General features: G+C 37.8%; 1 protein-coding gene across 2 annotated transcripts in view; it reads left to right on the top strand.

Moving 5' to 3' along the window:
* The first annotated feature begins 67 nt into the window (after nt 1-67).
* tbc (trabuco) overlaps nt 68-21915 on the top strand; it is a 43991-nt gene continuing 22143 nt past the window's right edge. Inside the window, exons 1-8 of one of the 2 annotated variants that reach the window (XM_086992935.1) lie at nt 68-1361; nt 3205-3280; nt 4936-5101; nt 16178-16360; nt 16869-16936; nt 17478-17674; nt 20579-20695; nt 21578-21766. In XM_086992935.1, coding sequence (XP_086849061.1) covers nt 1182-1361; nt 3205-3280; nt 4936-5101; nt 16178-16360; nt 16869-16936; nt 17478-17674; nt 20579-20695; nt 21578-21766 — 1176 coding nt within the window. In that variant the 5' untranslated portion in view covers nt 68-1181. Of the gene's footprint in view, nt 1362-3204; nt 3281-4935; nt 5102-16177; nt 16361-16868; nt 16937-17477; nt 17675-20578; nt 20777-21577; nt 21767-21915 lie in introns of both variants that reach the window. The other variant, XM_022810998.2, reaches the window with a different exon arrangement.

Here is a 21915-nt window from a genome sequence, read left to right as displayed (position 1 = left end):
GAAGGAGAGAAACAGAAAGCGAGTGTGGATCTTTGTTGAGTTGACCGTGTGACCGTAGTTGGCTCTGATATTTCCTCTGGTCTGTTTACAGAGCAGAGAGCTTACATGCCCCTGTGACGGGGCTTGCACCGACACACCCACCATCTAGACTGGGTTAGAAGCAGCAGCAGTAGCAGCAACACATTGTAGTGCTAGTTTCGGTGATCGAGGTAGTCGCTCGTTTCTCATGACTATTTAAAGAGGTTTGCCATTTGCTGCCATTATGTGCAATCCATACGCTTAAGTTGTACGCAACGAAACTTTAATCTAGGTGTTACCACGCGAAGCCAGTGGTAACTTGGTAGTTAACGGTGCGCTGCTCAACGCGAGGGCATCGCTGTCACGAAAGTCGATCGAGATCCGTTGACGGATCTAGTTGACGTCAGAGGTGCAGCCATCGGGAGTTGGTTAGTCACTATATACTGGACTACTACCACAGAGTTTGGTGGTCGGGTGTCTGGTGGTTACAGGAGAAAGACGGCAGAGCTCTCAGCTGCTGCTGTGACTTCCTGCTATTCGCTCCAATCGTGGCTGGTGATACTGTGCGTGCTGCAGCTGTTGTTGGTGATGCCGTTGAAGCTGTGATAGTGGCCGTGGTACTTGCAAAGTGTAGTGACGGCTCCAGCCGAGTAAGAGAGGAGGTTTGCACGCTTACTTATCTGTCGAAGTAACCAGAGACTTTGAATGATGCTAGATTAATGATCAGAGTCCAGTTGTCCGGGCTGGTTGTCAACTGATGGTAGACTCGTGACGATTATGCTTTGCTCTTTTGTTGTCGTGGTTGTCCAGTCGTTACTAACAGTTGGTGATTGACCGTTGCTACCAGTTGCCAGCAGTTCCCTGCAGTGTGATAGGCGGAGAACGAGTGAGAGTGGATTTAATGAAGCAGGGGGAATAAGTAAGAAGTAACGGTGTGGTCCGCTTTTGTCTATTAGCTGATCAGCTAATAGTTGATTTTGTCACTGTTTGTTCCCTGTCTATTGTTGCCCCTGTTGTGTGCTTGTCCGAACGAGGCGCGCGTATTCCAACGAAACCGGCAACAACGACAACGGCAACAGCATCTCACGCACGACACGGCAAGGCAGGCTAGACACAAACGGCGTGTTAGTGGCGGCAAACACCATAAAGCAGAGACCGACTGAATGGATACCGAGGAGGTAGCAGCACCAGCTCCATCTCAACCCATCGTGGCTCGGAACCGTCTCATCGGAGTATTCCGAAATAAGTCAGAGACGAATGACGGCGCCGGACCGCCTAAAGAAACTCACGCTTTTGAGCAAGTCGAGGTGTCTGATCGACTATTGAAGACTGTTAAAAAAGAGGTAAGAACAAAGAATAGCTTCATGATAGAGTAGAGTTTAAATATAAGAGAACGCGTTATAAGAATCTGGCGCATGGCAGCGGCAAGAGTACTAAATACATGCAACTTAGCGAAACACGTTATCAATGGAATGAAACCTCGTATAATAATCATAATATCACTCGACACCATTATTTTGTTCACCAGCTTTGCCGTAGTAGTATTGTTTAAATGCATGATGACAGTAAACGTGTATAAGATAAGGATGATTTCTGATAGTAGATACTATAAGTTCCATTACATCTAGGGGTGTAAGCGTCCCGCCCGACAGGGGCCCGAAAATCAACAGATCGGAATAGTGGAAGGGAGAGAAAAGAGAGGGTAGGTAAAATCAGGTAGGTAGAATGATGGCAGGGAGTGCTATGGGCTATTGTATAAAATAAGTAGTGCAATATTTTATGACAGGATCAAATGGGCTGTGGAAGTTTTTATGGTTGCAATTTTTCTTTCTGACGCGTCTGCTTACAAACATATGTTAGAGTGCAATAGGATTCAGTTAGACTCGTTTGTCCTAACTGATACCTAAATGACTAAATGATGATACTTCAACGAAAACGATACTAATAAAAATCGATGTGAAGCAAAAGCCTATCTCATGTACATATTCCCCCCCCCCCCCACCGCCCCCGCCACACAAACTCGAAAAGTTCTTGTTTTCATTTCTTCTGTGCTACATTTGATGTCTGAGTATATTTCCTAAGCCGAGCACATCTTTTTCCTCTCCGATCTATACGTCTATAGGAAATAGAGGCACAGTGTTATTGACGCACAGCTGTCAACGGAGGTAGTCCTTCAGCAGCTACTAGGCAAAGCATTAGACTACACCTACATTCCTGGCCTGACCTATCGTTTTTTCATTTTTTATATACAAGGGATTAATCTATCCGTACTGTATACAAAATGAATAATATGTCACTTGGTGGCCCGCTTGCTTATTTGAAAGAGTAAGAAAAAATTATGATAAGATATAATTGTGGGGAAGGCACTAGCGCAAAAATTGACGTAATTGGAATTCCTGTACTGACAGTATAGGCCAGCGTCGGCTTCGCCACTATCACTGGCTGATCTTTTCCGCTGTGAAAGGTCAACAAAAACCTGGGCGGTCATTGACCGAGATGACTGACCAAATAAGATGCCTTTCTATAACAAATTGAAAAACTCCGTAGATGAATTCACTTTAAAGTAGAACTATGTTTATGTTTGCATTAATGTGCTTGATCCCCTATATCTCTGCGCAGCCAATAAAACAGCTTGCGGCGTGATATGGCTAATATAATGGGAGGGCTAAGGCCCAATCTCGATGGCTGCAACAAGTGGTCGGTACTCGCGTGTGTGGGACGAGGTGGGCCTGTATGTATGCAGGATTGTGCCTTTGGATCTCCTTTCTTTGAGCCTAATATGCTGCGAGAGACTGCTCAGTAACAGGAGTTCATGCACGTAAAAGGATTGTGTTGAGGAGCACGAGGTCCGAGAGTCAAGGGCGGTTTAATGGTAGAGGCAAGAGGACGCTAAAGGGCTATGTCCTTACTGATTAAATCTCTCGTGACCGTTGTTCCAGAGGGCTAGAGGATTATCAAATATAATTAGCATAAATAGCGGAGCAAATTGAAAGGGAGTAGGAGCTACAAAGCTCCGCTGAGCGGTAATTGAAGACAATGATTTCGCAACGAAAAAGCTTGATTCTGCTCACTACAAATCAAGGAATAAGGTCAAAAGTAACGAGTGGTGATAGGCGATATTGCTACATGTTGAATTGCTAGTGGCGATGGTTAAAAACCAAAATACTGCGGAAAACTTGTTTTCAGGTAAAGCAAATTATGGAAGAGGCCGTTACACGCAAATTCGTCCACGAGGAAAGCAGTACCATAACTTCGCTGTGTGGTAAGTAAAAATAGTACTATTATCAAAATAAACAGTGGTCATTTTTTATTATTTACAGCAATTAATCGCTTAAACACAAAACTTTTTTACTGGTTTATTAGGTTTGCTTCCGTTACATATTCAGTGTTTTGCTTTTTGCTTCCTATAAAATGACGAGTGCGTGGAAGAGAGGTACGTACAGGCCTACGTACTTTTTAACATCCTTCTATCCTACTCAGGAAACTGGAATGAAATCTATTCCAGGAAAAAAAGATATATATATATATATATATATATATATATATATATATTGAAAAAAAAGATATATATATATATTTTTTTAATTTTATTTCAACTTTTCATCTACTTCTCCCTACATGCTGCGTGTCTATACACTAGTCCTTCTTATGATCCATACAAAACGATGTTTACAGTTTCCGTACATCTCGTTCTAATAGCAAAATTAATGCGCTAAGTCGTACGCCCAATAGCAGGTTTTCCATGGAGGCAACCAAAGAACTTGCTTCAGAACAAGAAATTGCACCTAGTCTATACCTAAAAATTCATATAGAAAGCTAAGATTCACGTTGGGGCTATAAGTTTTGTTATGAATGTAAATTGTATTTGGAAATTGGAAAGCAGAGCGATGCTTGCATAAAGAAAGCTAAAAAAAGTAGGTTCCCATAACACTTTTATAGGCATATATAGATGTGAGACAAAATGTCCATGTGCTGGAAGAATACCAATAGCACAACATATATAAGTCTGACAAATTATGATTTTTGCATGTTGACTAAAACGTGTTTTTTTTTTAATTTAGAAAAGTAACTTCTGAAGCATACAGCCTTTCTACGCCAATAAATCATGCTAGTTATCAGAAAGAACAGTCGCAACATGTTTGCAAAACGCTGACGTGCAAATATTGCACACAATATTTTTTTTCGATTAGTAGGACCAGCACCTTTCGTGCTGGTCCTACTAATCGTTGAAGGAGATGTAGCATACCAGAGAATAAGTAATTAAATAAAATTCACGCCCTGCTTGTGAATTCACATTCGATGACATATATATATATATATATATATATTCCGAAACTACGATAGTTGTATCATTTTCTGGATGGTCAAGCTGGCTTTGGAGAACAGTGCGCATATTGTTACCGTTCCTTCTCGCTTCTCGAGCGAATATGTCAGTATCTAGACCAATCTAACCCGAGTTTTCCATTAAAATATATGGCCGACGAGTCATTACTTTTGATTTGTCTAACCTGCGAATAAGCTATTATAAGGTGTTGTCTTCCTTGATATCATGAAAAATAGCTTTTTCCCTTTAGCTTCGCCGAATAACTGACTTCTTTACACAAAATAATTTGTTGTTTATATAGCCTCATCCTTAGCCCATACCGTAGGACCAGTTGCTTTCAATACAATTATTAAATAAACGTTGGCCCGTGTAGTTCCACCCTTTATCTATATATAGTGCAATGTGGTAATCTTTAGCGATGTGCACTCACCGAATTATTACCGTGTAGATAGCTTGCCGCGAGGCGAACTCAATTTTGTAGTCTCGAGTGTTTTAGTGCATTTCAGCTGTTTTGATGATACTGGTTTTTAACTTTATTTACACAATTCGTCCATATACATGCTTTTTACACTAAACTGCTAGTTATTTTTCAGCCGCTGTGGATGCTTGTCTCTCACACGGACTTCGTCGTCGAGCACTCGGCTTATTTAAAACAAACTCGACCACGGCCCTTCTCCAGAAAATTGCAAAGAGCTTTCCTCCAGCATTTGAAGTGGTGCAGATCGTTGAACGCATTGAACATATCCAGGATGGTAACAAGTAAGTGAAATTTATAGTGTTAGCGCTCGCCCAAACATTAGGCAAGACTATAGAGCAGCCGTCTAAGACAAAATTATCGCAACGATGAACAATAGTCAGGAATAAACTCTATAGATGTAGAAATAGTTTTTGCATGTTTGCTCGGCAGTGTGTGGTACGAGGAAACAATTGGGAAATAATAATAGTAACAATGCTCGTTATTGCGTACGTTGCTTATAAGGTATTTTTTGTTATTGCATTGTTCTTGATAATACTACACGGTAGATGTGTTCTAATTTGAAATCATATGGTTACAATGGACATGTATACTCGGGTCGCATAGTCTGTATAATACGTCTATACGATAACGTTGTTTACATGCATCTTATACTGTGTCACGATTTTTGTGCTTACGACTAAGGTTAAAATAGATGTAGGTGCCATGGATTGTAGGAGCTTTGCTTATACGTAATCACGCAACCTTTATCAGTATGCATAATATATCTATATAAATGACTTTTTACGTTATACATTTTTTGCGGTTAACAGGATTTTAAATGACAGTATCTTTGCCTTCAAAACTTGAACAATCATACCTGAAGGCGAAATTCGCATTATTTAAGGCCGATTCCAAAGTATATAATGGGTTACCACAATTTTTTTTAAGAGTGTGCCCCTCTGTTATTTATTTTTCGAATCACAGTTCATTATGGATACTAAATTATACTTTGTATCGTTTAAGCCATTCAAAAAGTACTTGTATGCTGTTAACTCTTCTTTTATAAAGTATTTTATTGTATTGTATAATATCTGATTGTGTTGTTGTCGGTCGAGAATTCAGCTCAACTGTACTTGTTGTGTCTGAAATGGACGCTGAGCTAACAATTCTATCGATGAAGCAACGCTTAATTGTACTTAAATCAAACAACGTTACTGTATCTTTGTCGTTCGATTAAGTTCCGTATAATTCTCAGACTAGATAAACAGATTTTTGCAGGGTGCTTTCGATCGAGTAAATTAGTCTACAGAAAAGGAATTCCTCTGAGCTTGGTATCTAAGGCTTTTACGTCCGGTCACTAGTTTTCTTACTTTCCGTCCAAAAATCTATAAAAACTGCACAGATGGAATCGACGGCAATCGGCGACGCCATCTTATTTGGCGTAACTACTATTCGGTGAGAAAATTCTCAACGAGAAATACCTGTCTATTTAGTGTGTTTTTCATGAAACTGAATTGCTCATTATATATACAGAGTTCAAGGTTGAGACGCTTATCGTTCGCCTGATTTAATTTTTTGAATAGTTTGTTTTTAACAACAGAATCATAACGGTGTCAACCTCGGTGCCAATTTTATGATTTATTGTTTAGATGTTCCACGTTTCTGAAGTCAGATTCCGCTCTGGTTTTGCGCGATTCGACCGATCACATCGTAAGTATGAGACAACCGGAGATCATAATGTTGTCTAAATCGACGGATTTCCGACGCAAAAAACAATTCTTCTTAATCCGATCGACATTGACACAGTTGCAAAGTAACCCTAGCATAAAACTTATTGATTTTGAGCTGCGAAACGTATCGGTGTCTATGCTAGTACTAACACCCAACTACTAGTTCATCGGGTGAAGGCGATCATACGAAATGCTCCGAGTTGTCGGGTATAATTTAGGCAGTAGACGTACACACATTCTGTCATATCCTTAAACGAATTCTCAAAGTTAGGCGATGTACGGCCCTTGAAGTTGCTATCACTTGACTTCTAAATTGGCTTCCAAATTAAACCCAGATAGCTCTCTCACGGCGTACTGGTAGTTTAGCCATCCTTATTACGCCCACAACATTCACGGTTAATTATGCCAGTTTCACGTTATCGACAGCCGCTTGGATCTGTTTCTGTCCTTAACAAAGATTAATAACTTTAACGATTAACATACATTTGAACTGATAAACGTACCTACTACAACTAGCTAACTGCCTAGAGATGATTTTCATTATTATTACTACCACTATTACTTTCATCAACATCACAGCCTATCATAGAATAATCGTATACTTAGTATAATCGTATAGCTTTTTAACCCTCTAATATGTTTTAGTAGTCGTTATTAGCAGTCGTCACATAATTTCTACGTAACTAACATTTGTGTTCAAATTCTACTCTTATTTAAACACGCTTCTATTACGCCAATTACTACTGCAGAAAATTATGGAATATTTTTTTGCAAAACACCGCTATATATATATATATATATATGCTCACAACTATACACCTTTGCTATAGTTCTTCGGCATCAAACTTGGCTCGCAAAAGCTTTTGACGCCGCCATCCTATGCTTGACCAGGGTCCATTGTGGTAGCAGCCAATTTCATGTGCCTATCTGGTGACCAAGCACGTCTCTGATACAGCGAGGCAAACGTACAAGACGATTTCATAGCAACTGCATACACAGTTAACTTTTTTTTCGCTATCGAACCAATGACCGCCCATAACTGCGAACATCGATAGTAGTTCACCACATACAATTTATTTATTCAAATATATAACAACATTTTCCGCACACTTGCTGCAGGCATTTTCATCTAAAGGTTGCACTTACTTAAATTTGCGTATCCCCACCGGTATGAGTTGAATATGCTTTCTGTATAGATCAAGAATTGTACACCTTGCCATGGGTTTTGTTAATTAGCTGTCATATTAACATTGCGTTGTCTTGCAGAAGTTGTCATAAATTTCGGCTGGTTCAAAATAAAAATGAATGGCTTTCTCCTCTGATATCTGAGTAGTATCAGTACGACCATCGCAACCCTATTAACTCTAAATATTAGTCATTCAGGATGTTTTGAAGAAGCCCCGGTAAACATTGAAAAAGTGTGATTCTTTTACAGTTTTCTTCTCCATCTGCCATCTTCATTGTTTAATAAATCAGTTGAGAAAAACAATATATGTATTATATAGATTTACCACTCTATAGATGGTCGATATCTTCACTTAACTGCTGTGGGCAATTCAAATAAATTAAATAAAGTTATTTGTAAGCAATTCGTTTCAATGTATCGCAGATTTTTTTTAATGATAATTTCTATGGTTTGCTAATAACTGCGTTACAGCAACTTTCGAATGTCAGAATTAACTGGTATTACAGTCTCACGCAAAATGTCTACTTTTTTCCGACGTTCCTTCGATCATCACGCCAGGAATCTAGTCGTATGACGACGCTCGTTACGATTCACTCGTCTGGATCAACAGTCCGATGATTCGGGGCACCATAAATACGAAAACATAGCAAAGGATGAGACTGGTCGAGAGCGCAACAAAATTGAAAACTTTCCTTTCCCATGGCTCAAGCATGTAAATAGCAGTTAGCAGCTCCCACTGAAGGTATAGCCATTTTAAGCGGCCCGTAATTGAATTATCGAAGTACTCAGGCATCTGCAAACGGAACAAACCGTTAAAAATGAATAAATGACTAAGCACAAGGCCCAGAAATTATACAATGAATATACTAAAAAGCTCCCCCACCAAAATATACTCTTCATAGACGCAATTGGAGGCACGAACGTACATCCATTTTGCAGTGCTCTTAAATGATAATTATTTAGTGAACGCATTCGATTTCATGTAATAACGAATGGGAAAAATAACGGTATGTAATTTTAGAAAATTTCCAAATAATTGATAAGAATTGCAGTACGACATATATATATATATATATATATATATATATAGACGCAGATTATCGTCATACATAGGCAGCATTGTTGATGACCTGAAATGCACAGCTTAGCCAGAATGAAATATCAAATTTAAGGAACGGATATTGAATATTAGGATATTTTTGAAGATAATTATAGCTTAAATGTTGAAGACTCAAATCTACTCCGTTTTTTTTACGTATACAGGTTATTACATATTGTTTTATCGACGGTCCATATATCAAGTATAGCAGACCATTACCTCGAAGTTGTTCGGTCCAGTATTTTCAAACCAGATCACAGCCGATATGAGCCAAGGTGATAATTTGATCGCATGACTTAGCAATAGGATGCGATTATCCATAACATCAAACGTAATTCTATTAAACATTCAAATTGTGTAAAACTCTTCTTGAAGTTCATAGAAGCCGTGTTGTTTACAGATAAACATTGCCTAATGTGATGGCTAATGAACCTCTATAATGCTATTAGTTACCAATCTTTTTCTTGGTTTCACCCAACAGTTACAGTGGTGGTTACGTTGGATAACATCTACAGTCGCATTTTCATTCGGTGTGAGCATAAATGCCGCTTGACACGACTCGGTTCGACTATTGTTATAAAAAATTCTATATAGCCACAGCCCTGTAATTCGTTTATTTATTATATGTGCTGATTTCTACAATATAACAAGTCTGAAGAAAGTTAAAACCGTTCAAAAACCAAAGAAATATCCTGACCAGTTCTAACCTGGATACCGATACCGTTCGCTCTAAGCACTACATAGAGTACGTTCCTTCTTGCACTTCACAAAAATCTTCTGATATAGAAACAACTGAAAAAAAGCTAAGTTTGTATTTAGGGAAACAATAAAAAAATCAAAAATGGAAAAAATATTTTGCACTTTATTTTAGTATCAATTGTAATGATTATTATTAGACCGGGGCTCACGCTTGTTGAAACAAGAGGAAAGTTTTGCACTTAAGGACCATGGATAATAATATCCCTCATTATAACATTTCAATACTATACAACACTACATACAACTCTATTCGGTCTACGAAGCATATTTTTTAACAGTCTTTCCTATTTGTGAAACATGAGAATAGACGACCTCCTTCATTTGTGTGAAATACGAATTTATGATTGACATTTTCAACATACAAATAACGGCGCCATAGTGGACGACAGTATTATCTATAAACTCCAGCGAACTAGCTTTCTATAACTCGGTCAGTCTTCGGTCATATACAATTATTTCTGTATAGTATCGTCAAAAGGTGCTTCCTGAGCCCCGTAAGTGATTAATGCCGTACAGTGTGCAAATTTTAAAAAGTCATTACATTCTGTTTTACGTGTGTATGTCCATGATTTCCTTAACCGCTGATTGTTCTTTTATGAGCGATATTTCTTTGCTTGGCTGCAGTGCACCTGAGTTGATGCACACGCTACTCACTGAAACCTAGATTTTGGATTAATAACGACTCATTTGTTTTTCGTCCCGGTAACTGCTGAAAATTAAAAGCTCCCTGCAAACCGTTCTTTTAGGTTGCCCGACGTCCTTTCATAGATACATAGCATTCGTCGTAAGATGAGATCGGCGTGTTGCTGCCAAAATTTTTCTATCAATAGAATATGAAGACTTATGGATGCTTAACCAACTGTACTTGGAAAATCTGCTACCTTTATCTTCAGACTCAGAATATATATATATATATATATATGCCTAATTATTACTAAGTCACCGTGATTACATAACCCTTAAGGGTAGCTTTATTTCGCGTATAATTAAGCGAGTTTATAAAACATGATCTCCTTCGTAACCTTTTGTTTTAGAAAAAAAATTGGGCTCCGATATAAAATAATATATATTTTTTAATATTATTATATTAATATAATAATGAGTTTTTCTTAGTTTAAAGTAAGCGTTGTTCTACACTCCTTCTTTAGCAGTAAGGAAATAAAAACTTTCTTGTCTTCTACTATGTATCACTACCTATTCAGTTCCTGAGATTGCTTTCCGACCCAGCAGATTTGATACATCATGCGATTTATGATCCCTCTTAACAAACCAACAATATGACATTAAATGTTACAGAAACCCAATCTGCAGCACTAAAATGACTTGCTGTTCCAAAGCTTACTCTTCTCTATGTGGCTTTCATCGTATCTATCGCATCTATGCATTTTTACGTTCAGAAACCTTTTTCCAAGAAAGTTGCACGCTCGAGTCGGTCATCATCACGTTTTTATCGTTTTTAAACAATGCTTTCCTGCAGGGACAATGTAAAAGGGATTGTCCTACGAGAAACCCGCCGAAAGGCTAATAATACTACAATCGCAGCAATGAGTCGACCCGATGACTTTTATGGATATTTACCATGCTGCGGAATATGCGTTTAATATGCATCAGCGTGTAAGACTACCTTTTGAATCTTGCCAGTGACAAGTGCTACAGAAGCGCAGAAATGTTACTATAAACAAAATAATCACATCAAATATAACGGGTATCCGAAAAAGTAGCAAGTTAATAGTACCCCCTTTACTCGACACAGGCACACCCTGCGAACTCTCTTTAAAAAGCACTGCACAGGTTTTGTAAAATGTAACTGTACTGATATCATTGCAGTGCGTATAGTACGTAAAAAAGCGTCTTCACTCCGTCCGAGTGCACTCAGATTGGTAATCGCCGAAGCTGGTGCTTGGCATCGATGCCTAGATCTTATCTATTTCTTTCAATGTCAATGGCATAGCTACTGATGCAAAATTGCCATCTAGCTGTCTTGTCACGTTGTGCTCTCCATTCAGTTCCACTTAGCTTGCATAAGCAACATATCTTGTTGAAGGCACGGGACACAGTCGGTGTCGTCGTCAGTGCCCTTATGTTCACACAAAAGGCTCTCTTTTCATCACTATACGCCCTCTACAACATCCTTAGCCCTCGCTGACTGGCACGGTTTCCTTGTCATCATTGTCGCTGCTTGAAAGATCCCTCAGCTACGAACCCACATCCTACACTAAAGCTCCCAGCTTTCCAATGGGTAAGAAAACAGCTTGCACCAGCATTCTGATTAAGTGAGGCGGCATGGTCCATTCAGCGGCGAGAAACAATGAGCGAGGAAAAACAAATGTATTTGCTAACATTAAATATAGTAAAAATAAAAAACAGATGTGTCGAAGAAGTTCGCCACCGTTAAGAATAGACGATGCCTGCAGTAAAAATAGGGTTAGCGAAAAAGCAAAAATAAGCAACGCTAGTGGACAAAGTATGTACGTATAACAAACAAAAATATTATAATGATAATACAATAGTAATGTCAGTAAGTAGTAGATAGTATTATTAATTATAACTGTAGCTTAGAATAAAGTCATTTGAAATGAAAAACAGATAAAACTAGTAATTCGGGTCGATGAGTCGACTAAAGTGGTGATCACCCATTGTTCCTAAAAGCCACAATGAGAACAGAAGGGTTAGACTAGCTTATCACCGTCCTATGAGTTATTTAAAATTTCAAAAACTCATATTTTATTCTTATAAGTATAAAGTAAGTAATAGTTAAAAGCCACAGTGGAATGAGACACAATAATAAGAAAAATTAAGTGTTGTCGTGGTAGTGCGGGTTATTCTGGACTTGACAGAAGCTGGGATTCATCAAGACGTAAAGTGATATGACGACAGTTTATCAAATCACGTCGTAACGATCTGGAATATGTACTTTTTTTATCAGTCATTGTAAAACAGATCTGATTATTATATATTCACCAACAGAACCTCATATCGAAAGCACTTTATATCACGATATATTTTAAGCCTCTATTGCACATTCGAGGTATACTTTAAGCCTTTGAAATGAGACCTACATTTAAGTCAGATACGGTGCAAATAACGAAAAAATAATTCTGTGGCTTATTCATTATGGTCTGGCACACCGCCTGGAGCATTTCTTACTTTACCCTACATAAACTTAATGTTAAAAGTTCCTAGAAAAGACAGTCTTCTAAGATTACACAATTTTTTAATCGTGATATAATTTTCAGTTCTCACTGACCCTGTCCTAGCGATCTATTGCCAATCATATTGGTAGCAGGAGTATGATATACATGCAAAAATTAGTTCTCTAGCTTGTAATAATATTTTTATTATTTTTTAGCTTTTTAATTCAATTATTTCTACTACAATAGAAATATTTTCGTTTTACCTAAACTCCTTCCTCTGCGTATTGTAAACATGTGTAAACAATCACTTCGGTTTTTGTAGCAAAGTGCTCAACATATTTAATACCATCCGAGGCACTGAATTTAGGGTTTCCTGCTCTGTAAAAAAAATAGTGCCAGGCTTAAGCGAAGATAACTTCAATCGATGACATTGAAATATGAGAACGTATTTGCACAGAGTTTTACAGTTGCTAAGTTCTACTCTAAGCTTTTCCTTCGTCAGTAAAACAGCAGTCGAAGTATGCATCATTGGACGACCCCAAGGTATTCGGAATGCAAATACATTCAAAGTGTATATAAACTGCTGCGTCGAAGGTCGGATCAACTTTGGCGAGTCATTTGCAGCGGGCACTCATTCGTCCCGTACACCCAGTCGCAAAAAAAAAGCCAATTTTTTCGAGAACAAATGAACAGACTCGTAATAGCGTAAAACACTAGATCATTTTTGAAACTGAAGCGAAGATCAATTATTATCCAATATATCTAAGCTAGGCAAAGTGTCAAACATAGCTTTTTTCGTTCGAAATCGAAGATTCCTATTATTGCTAGTTTTCATGCAGCTCCTGAAAAATCCGGAGAAATTTTTTATGGGGCGACCCAAAGGTTTTCAATAGAATTTATATCTGAAAATCAATTTTTTATTTGGAGCCACTTAGATTTTTTCTGCAGAAAATAGAGACCGTTTTTTTCGGTAAGCAAAATATCAATTATTTGTGTCGTTTAGATAAACATTAATAGTTAGTCTATCTGAAATTTTATGCACCATTCGCACTTTTTAGGACCATTTCATACTTTTGTCTGCTACTGGTATAAAATTTAATCCGCTTGAATATTTTGTGTTTAAATGACATTTTAGCAATTAGCGCTTTAGGCCCCAAGTTAAAGTTTTAGTCATGTTAAATGGTGATTATGTTCAATAATCATGACCGTAGGAAACGGCAGTGCTACTACATGCCACAAGAAATCGTTGCATTTACGGCTCCTACGTTCGGTCCGGGTCAACCCTGGAACATCTGTAGTACGTGAAACCGATAACAGGCACTGCCAGTGAAACAGCTGTACTTGACTGTACTGCAAGCTGACATGTTGAGCAGGAATACATTTCCTATTGCCAACTGTAAACGTATAACATCTCAAGTAGCGAACCATCATTGTATTTTCTTACGTTACTATATACTGGTATCCGTGTGGTAAAGCCATAACGATTTAACACTAGAAACTTTCAAAATGACGTTGTCAAGCATCTTGTCGGATTCACTGAAATCCGTCTACACAGATACGTCTTATGAAACCACTTCGTTTGTTATTAAAACCATTATGTTTGCAATATACATTTTATAACGTACTTCGTGTTGGGTTCGAAGGAGCGCACACATCATTGCATACGAGAGAAAAAAATTATATCTGAAATAATTTTTGCAACACCTGCTTTTATTTTACTCAACTTTCCTAAAGCGAGCTCTGATTTTTTTCTATTCTTTCGTTATTTTAGACAAAAACTTGATTTTACGTCAGTTCCTAGAAAAACCTTGGTTTCTTTTGTCTGAATAAGTACCACTTTTCACGTTCATGTCACGGTTCTAATGAGTCCTATGGGCATCTCGCAAATCCGCAATAGCTGGGAAAATACTCATAACTGTCAGAAGATTAAGCTGAAATGCTTTCAAGAACTAAGACATGCAGTATATATAAAATCTAAGCATTTCTTTCTTAATTTAAAAATAATGGCATAATTTATGTACTTTTCGACATTTTAAAGCTAGTCTGTCGAACCCGGTATAAATTGTAACCTAACTTTCTTCGGCGCTCAAATATAAGTACATAATTTTTAATATTGCAAACTTCTGCTGAGAAATTGCAAATGTTTTGGAACGAGGTTCTCTTGTATTCAGTGGCAGTATTTTTCTAACATAATAACAATTGTTCAGTAGAATTAAACACGCCCTCAGAAGCATCCAACGAAAACCTAAACCCTATGTTGGATAGTATTAGAACTGTATGTGAAGTGTAAGTAGTTTTTTATTAAACGAGGGATTCATTGTATCGACATGTGCTTTAACGGTGAATAAACTATAAATTTTTCGCATAGAAGATTTTGAACGAAGCCTCGAAGGAATTGTTTGATCCACACTGCTCTGATAGTCGGAAGCACGTTCTTAAAAAAGCTTGACTTGCTTGCTAAAAGCTACATGGTTAACCGCATACATAATAAAATTATATGTAAGTACTTCCGATTAATCGCGAATTAAATCGCTGGGTAAATTACTCACACTGCTTAATTGACGCTGCTATCTCCCACTGTGGCTTTGTCATTCGTTAACCAGTAAGATCTCTGCAAGTGCCTCTTGACAGTAACATTCACTTACAGGCCTGGGCACATTACCGTCTATCCAAAACTTGTCTTTTGGAAGTGGCAACCAAAAAACGGTCGGCTTATGTTATTCCAATAACGTTTTGCACATCGTATAACCAACCTCTAGCAGGCGGCACAACACCCTCTTGCTGGCCTTGATGATAATGATGATTTGTTGACCAGTTTAGACATTGCGTATGCTCAGCACTGGGTGGTCTTTAAATGCACACTAATTCAGATATAACTTGAAGCCTGTGGCGCTCCAGTAAGTCCTTATTACCTCTTCAATGGCATGAGTTGAGTATTCTTGAGGAGCACTACTTCGACAATTAACCGATTCTGATTTCAAGGATGACATCTAGTCATATGAATAAGTGGCTAAATATAATATTTATGCAGAATTAGGGAAACGGTTCATTCTAATCTCAACAGAAGCGAACCTCATAATTGTAATAAAATCCGGATACACCTCAGCATTTAGATTTTACAGCGCTGTCATTGGAATTAGTGTATATTGGCAAGACCCGTTGTCTACACCATTGCTATACGGAACGCAACTATGACGCAAACAGACCTTTTTAAACGCTACTGCTATTAACCACAGGTCTTTGCTTATATGTCATGCATATTACTTGCCTTAGGAGTTAAATGTTGAATGACCACTTGATTAAAAGACAAGCATTTACTACTGAAATTGGGTAAATGACTGTAGTTGGAAAAAAACAATGACATGTCAAAAAAAAAGACCATGGAAGAAAAAGATGCTCTGCGTGTACATGCTAGGATAAAGTACTTTAATAATTACTGAAATTCTGCGTGATTTCCTGCTCTGATAAAGACGGTCTTCCTCATCCGGGGACAGCACGTCAGGTACTCCGCAACGTCAGGCAACTTCCAGTGCCTCAGGCTCCGGAAAAAATCGTTCAGTTGCCGCGGTCGGTATACGTTACTTGTGGATTCGTGTGGCCCTGTTCGAGAAGCACCTCGCCAAACTCGTCGATTATCTCGTAGAAAATGCCAGGTAGAGAACGAAACTGCACCAAACAAACCTATGTAGATACTTTTGATTATCTTAAAGAACTCGTTTCAGGTAGAATATTTGATAATTAAAGTGTGAGAGAAGCAGCGACATGTAGCTACATCAGCTTCCCAGGCAACAAACGAAATGACTAAGGTTCCTGTCTATTCTTCGACTAAGAGCTAAGTTCGGTTAAGCATTATTGGTTTTTAAATTTACAATGTAGGTACCTTTTTATTATGTCAAAGGGGGCAAGACATGGTGTATACAATACAGGCAAAAATGATTCATCTTGATTATACATTCAAACATTTGGCAAGCTAGTGGACATTAAGGTATTATAATTATTTATTTGAATTTAATGATTCAAATAAATATACAGCTGTTTTTAATTACAGGTTTCCAAACTTTAAAAATCCTGCCATTGCAGGTAGCTCAAACGTAAGCAGCACACATAGGAGTAAGTATATGGAGTAAATTTAGGGTTTGGTTTTTATTGATTCACTTTCAGTAAATATTATGAGAAGGATGCTCTTGTTGCTGACCCCGTATCCGGACAAATACTCGCTTCACTTCTTGGTAAACACGCGAATTCTATATTCTATAGTAAATTCTCTTTTTTTTCTGATTCGCTACTGCCTTTACTACTTTGTTATTCAATTTATCTGCATGTAAAAATTTTTGTGTTCCACATTAGAAGTAACGTGTGGACAAATATTCTCTAGAGATAATAACATTTTTTTGCAGTTGCCTAGCTTTGACAAATATCTAATGAACTCAGTTTAATATAGAATGATGAACGCAGTGAACCAGCGAAATAGCTTTTTTGATCCGTTCGGAATAGAAACATTCTCTTTACTATACTTATTATATGTAAAATAGCCAAATACCATGATTTTAAGATAAATATAATAGCGATTAACAGATACTTTAACATATATTTTCTGTGTTAGATTAAACAATAGCTGAACAAAGTCGTCTACGATTTGTTCGCACTATTTCGAGATCACTAATGTCGGCAACGATTACTGTTGACTAAATGACGATTCGTCTATCGAAGAATTACATAATAATTTAATCCGTACACTTTATGATAAATTCATGCTTGCAACTTCACCAGTTGGACCCTGTGCATTAGACTATTCTCGTATGAAGACCCAAGATCACTTCTGGACGGATCCTCCAGCTGATGAGCTCTTACAGCGTCATAAACTAAGTAATGCGCTCGGTGGGTCGATAATGCCGCAACAAAACAGACAGGGTACCCACCCTAAGCCGACAACACCACCTAATGCATCTAAGCGACCCACACTAAGTGTACGTAGCATCAAAAGAGACATTTTGATAGCTATCTTTAAAATAAAAAAAAAAAAAAAATATATATATATATATAAATTATCTTTATTTGATTCGGCCTGATAAGAAACCATTGTCGAAAACGACACATCTGGAAACAATCATCTTATCATAAAATAAAAAAAAAAAACTCCGTAAACTTCAATGCAAGCTCAGGTTTAACGACTTTTTGAGTAGTTATCATAGAAATAATTAATAATTTGCAGGACATCTAACTGTAGAAGTTGCTATTTTTGCTTTTCAAGTTTCAATGGTCAGCGAATTGGATTCCGGGAAACGATTCGATTTTTTTTTTATTAGCTTATTTTAGGGTATGTGGCATAGCCTAAGCAGACTAAACGGAGCTCGTGGAAATTATTAAATATGCTGAATCGAATATCGTAGTCCGTGATTATATGGTGATAAGTCCATGTATTGCGGCGGGCGCCATTATCGGTCCAACGATACAATCTAACACACGAAAAGGTTGATGTTTTTTCTACAAATAGACGCCCTCGCCGTTAGATCCCGCCTTATGCTACGTCGCACTAAATCTATCGCGTGCTAAAATCGTTCTCAACTTCGTCGTTTTCTACTGCTGCTGCCGCTGCTAAGTCTCCAATGGCATTTTATATAGATATATTATTTTAAGGGTGAAATATTTGTTACACAATAAATTGAAAATGATCGCGATAAAGAAAGTTTCACTTATACACTTCCGACAACGTATACACGTAAAACTTAGTCATATTTTCAAATTTTGTAAAAGCGGCTCAAAACCTCATTTAAAATCTGAAGCCAAACCTACGCAAGTGTCGATTTTTATAAACTAATGAATAACTATTGCTAGCGAAAACTTCGTTTTATACACAGAATTTGCACGCAAAGCGTAGTACCCGCAATTATGTTTACACTTAGCAAATGGGTAACACTGCAAGTCATGCTATACGATGATGTATGTTTACGTGTAATTGGCTTGGTTTTAGCATACCATTGAGTATGTTCATATACTAAAGAAAAATAAACATCGACCGACATCATGATCTTAGGCCTTAGGCCTTCCCATGCTAGATGATTTGATACAGTTTTCACTAAAAATCAATCGAAATCTACTGGTGTAAACAAGCCGACTACCTAAGTTCAACCATTAAATGTTCTCAACTGTTCGTATTCACACGAAGGGCAACACTACGCCTGAATATCTAAGTGTAGACTATACGGAAAAGGCATCTCCTGCTTCTAGTCTTCTATGTTTCATGATCTCAAACGATACGATATTGATTTAATTCGAAGTGTATCATATAATGAGGTAGTCACCTAATTAATTTAACTCCGAGAAAAGGTTTCTGAATACAGAAACACCGCAGGATGCAAGTTCAAGCGGTGGGGCATGGTTGGACTAAACGATCTTACGAATGTCCTTCCCTAGCAGTCGCAAAAAAGCGCCGGAAGCCAACCCAAAGACATTTACGACAGAAACATCGACAAGTCCGCTTCGAAAGGCTAAAAAGGGCTTATGATTTTAGGTTACGTAGGTACAACATCTGAAACGAATTTATTCAAGATCCTACTTGGCAAGACTTTTCATTTTGTTCAATGAATGGAATTTACTAGTTAGTAAAAAAACGTTGCAACGATGAAACTGCTTCTAGAGAAAGGACCGCTACAAAAATGAGAAAAAAATATAACACACCTCGATTGAAGTTCTAGAAGAAGCACCGAGTGAACAAACAATTACCAATCATGGATAAGACATGTGCGTCAGACAATCTAACTGGGTACAACTCAATGAAACTAATCAAGCACACGTGTGTTAGCGAATTAATATCCGATAAAATAGCAGCAAACAGTTTGTTTCTTTAAGATCATCCTAAGGTCAGGTGGAATAAGGAAACTAAGATCCAGGGGGAATTATTAGCCACTCAGGCTTCGACTTTATTCTTTCGCAAAAAAACAATAACAAAGGCTGAACACCGAATAGCTTTCTTTCAAATGCCTCAGACATTTGTAACTACGAGCAACGCGATAACAAGCTAATGACATGGAGGCACAGCGTTTCAGTCACTTTATATATCTGCGAAACCGTAGAACACGGCAAGCAAAACAGAAGAACAAAGTCTGTTTGGAGAAAATGCCTATGCTAGCAATGAACCCAACTCACTCGACAATTATTTATTATTTACATTTATATATATTATTTATATATTTAATATATATTTATATAATTAACGTGGTAAAGCTGTACTACTAATTGGAGTTGTTTCTCATGCTCAATGAATGATTTTGTTGAAGGCTATATAATGGTAAAAGAAGCAGAAGTCGGGTTGAGCAATCAATTAATTCGGCAGTATTACTACCAGCGCAAATTGCATCGCTGTTTATTACGTGAAAAAGCCGCCGTTTATGGCCTGAACAGAGACTAGGACGATTTTTAACTGTAAAGTGCTTATGGATAAAATTTAACGAACGCGTTTAGCTTTTTGTCTTGCCTAGTTTTTTATTCTAACACGCGTTAAAGTGGTTACCAATCCTGCAACTGTCCCCCCCTCTCTCTATAAGAAACAGAGAAAGTATTTTATATATATCTATATTAGGTTAGATAAACGTCTTTTGACAGTTTACCAAAGGGTTTTCATCATACGCCTATTGAAGTGGTAGGAGAAAAAAACAAGGGCAAAATAGAGTGACATAAAGACTCAAACTGTCGAACGACTTTTGCTTCACGTTATATATAACCATCTATATAATTAGCCATTTCCTTATTGCTATTAGGTATTATCTTTATTGTCTTTGAGAGTGGAACACGAACTGGCCTTGGAGTTCGACTATATCAGCACACATTGATGAATATGTTCTATAACGTAAGACGTGTCTGTGACGTTACAGTATCGACGAGCAGCCGGCAGCAGCAGTGAGGATTCCGTTAGTGGCCGTGTATTTCAGTCGGGACCAGGTACTGGAAGCGGTAGCACAGGAAGTGTTGGAAGTGTGGGAACGAACCAGGCACGTGATTACGTCGAAAGTCTCCATCAAAACCCCCGCTCAACGCTGATTTATGGAAAAAATAATGTTGTTGTCCACCCGGTACGGTTCAACTAAGGGCAGCGTAAACATAAATGAATTGCGGATCAGCAAAGTACCTATATAACCCCTAACATATTTTAGAAATTTTTTTTCGATTATTGGAACCGCACAATAAGTAATGTATATATGCAAACAGCAACATCTCCTGAGAGCACAAGGACAAAAGGTCAATGTCGACGATGCGTTGATTTGTTTGCAGTAAAGATCGAAATCGTTTGTTCCAACTGTAGAGGTTTGCAATGAAGTTACCTGGCTTCCTTCGAATGAGACCAAAGTGTACAATCCAACGTGTTTAGATAGAACTACACCGACTTGGACTTGATCATTAAAACTTAGACGGACGCAGTATTTCCTGTAAATACGACGTCCAGGTAAAATTTTGGATTAAATGTTCATAAAAAAAACTTCGATAATGCCATTTCTATGGTAGCTTTCTTATGGGTGACAGAGGAATTTTTGTCCGTAAAATACTCAATATGTAATTCTTAGTTGGAAGGGTTTCCTATGCCTATGACTAACTAATGACTACTTTTTTTAATCAGCTCCGTTCTCAACAGTTAACAACTTCATGCAGCCTGTATCTATTAAAAAGTACAGGAGTAACGGAAATTAAAAACGATACGGGTTCGCACGCACAACAATATACTTAGCATTTAATGTCAATGCTAATTAAATGCATGTAGGATAAAAAAAAAACATTTTTTTGTTAAAGAGCGCTGTCTGTATTGATGAAGAATTGGAATATAATGGGCATTTTTATAAATTCGCTTTATCCATGTTCAAATTTGCACCTGTATGTAGCACAACTGCCCAGAGCCCTTGCGAGGCTATTTATCGCTGCATCACGAACCGTCTGCGGCCGGACTTGTACTCAAATGGACTCCGAATCAGCTCATGAATGGCAGTGGCGATTCGACGACAGGTGCTCCATGCGAATATAGCAACGGCTCTGCGGCCACTCATTCCATCTACTGGGAACATGCGATCAAGGTGGGAGCCCAGACCAAAAAAATAGGAAGCTGGTATTGTTGCTGAATGTATTGTTTCTAAGCATATATAGATTTATATTGCCCACTCTATATCAGCTCGTTTCCTAAGCTTAGAATTAGAAGCAGTGGATGTTATCAAAGTGAAATGCT

This window comes from Varroa destructor, unplaced genomic scaffold (assembly GCF_002443255.2).
Source record: "Varroa destructor unplaced genomic scaffold, Vdes_3.0 BEIS01000006.1, whole genome shotgun sequence".
NCBI lineage: Eukaryota > Metazoa > Arthropoda > Arachnida > Mesostigmata > Varroidae > Varroa > Varroa destructor.
This window is presented reverse-complemented; position numbering and strand designations above follow the sequence as displayed.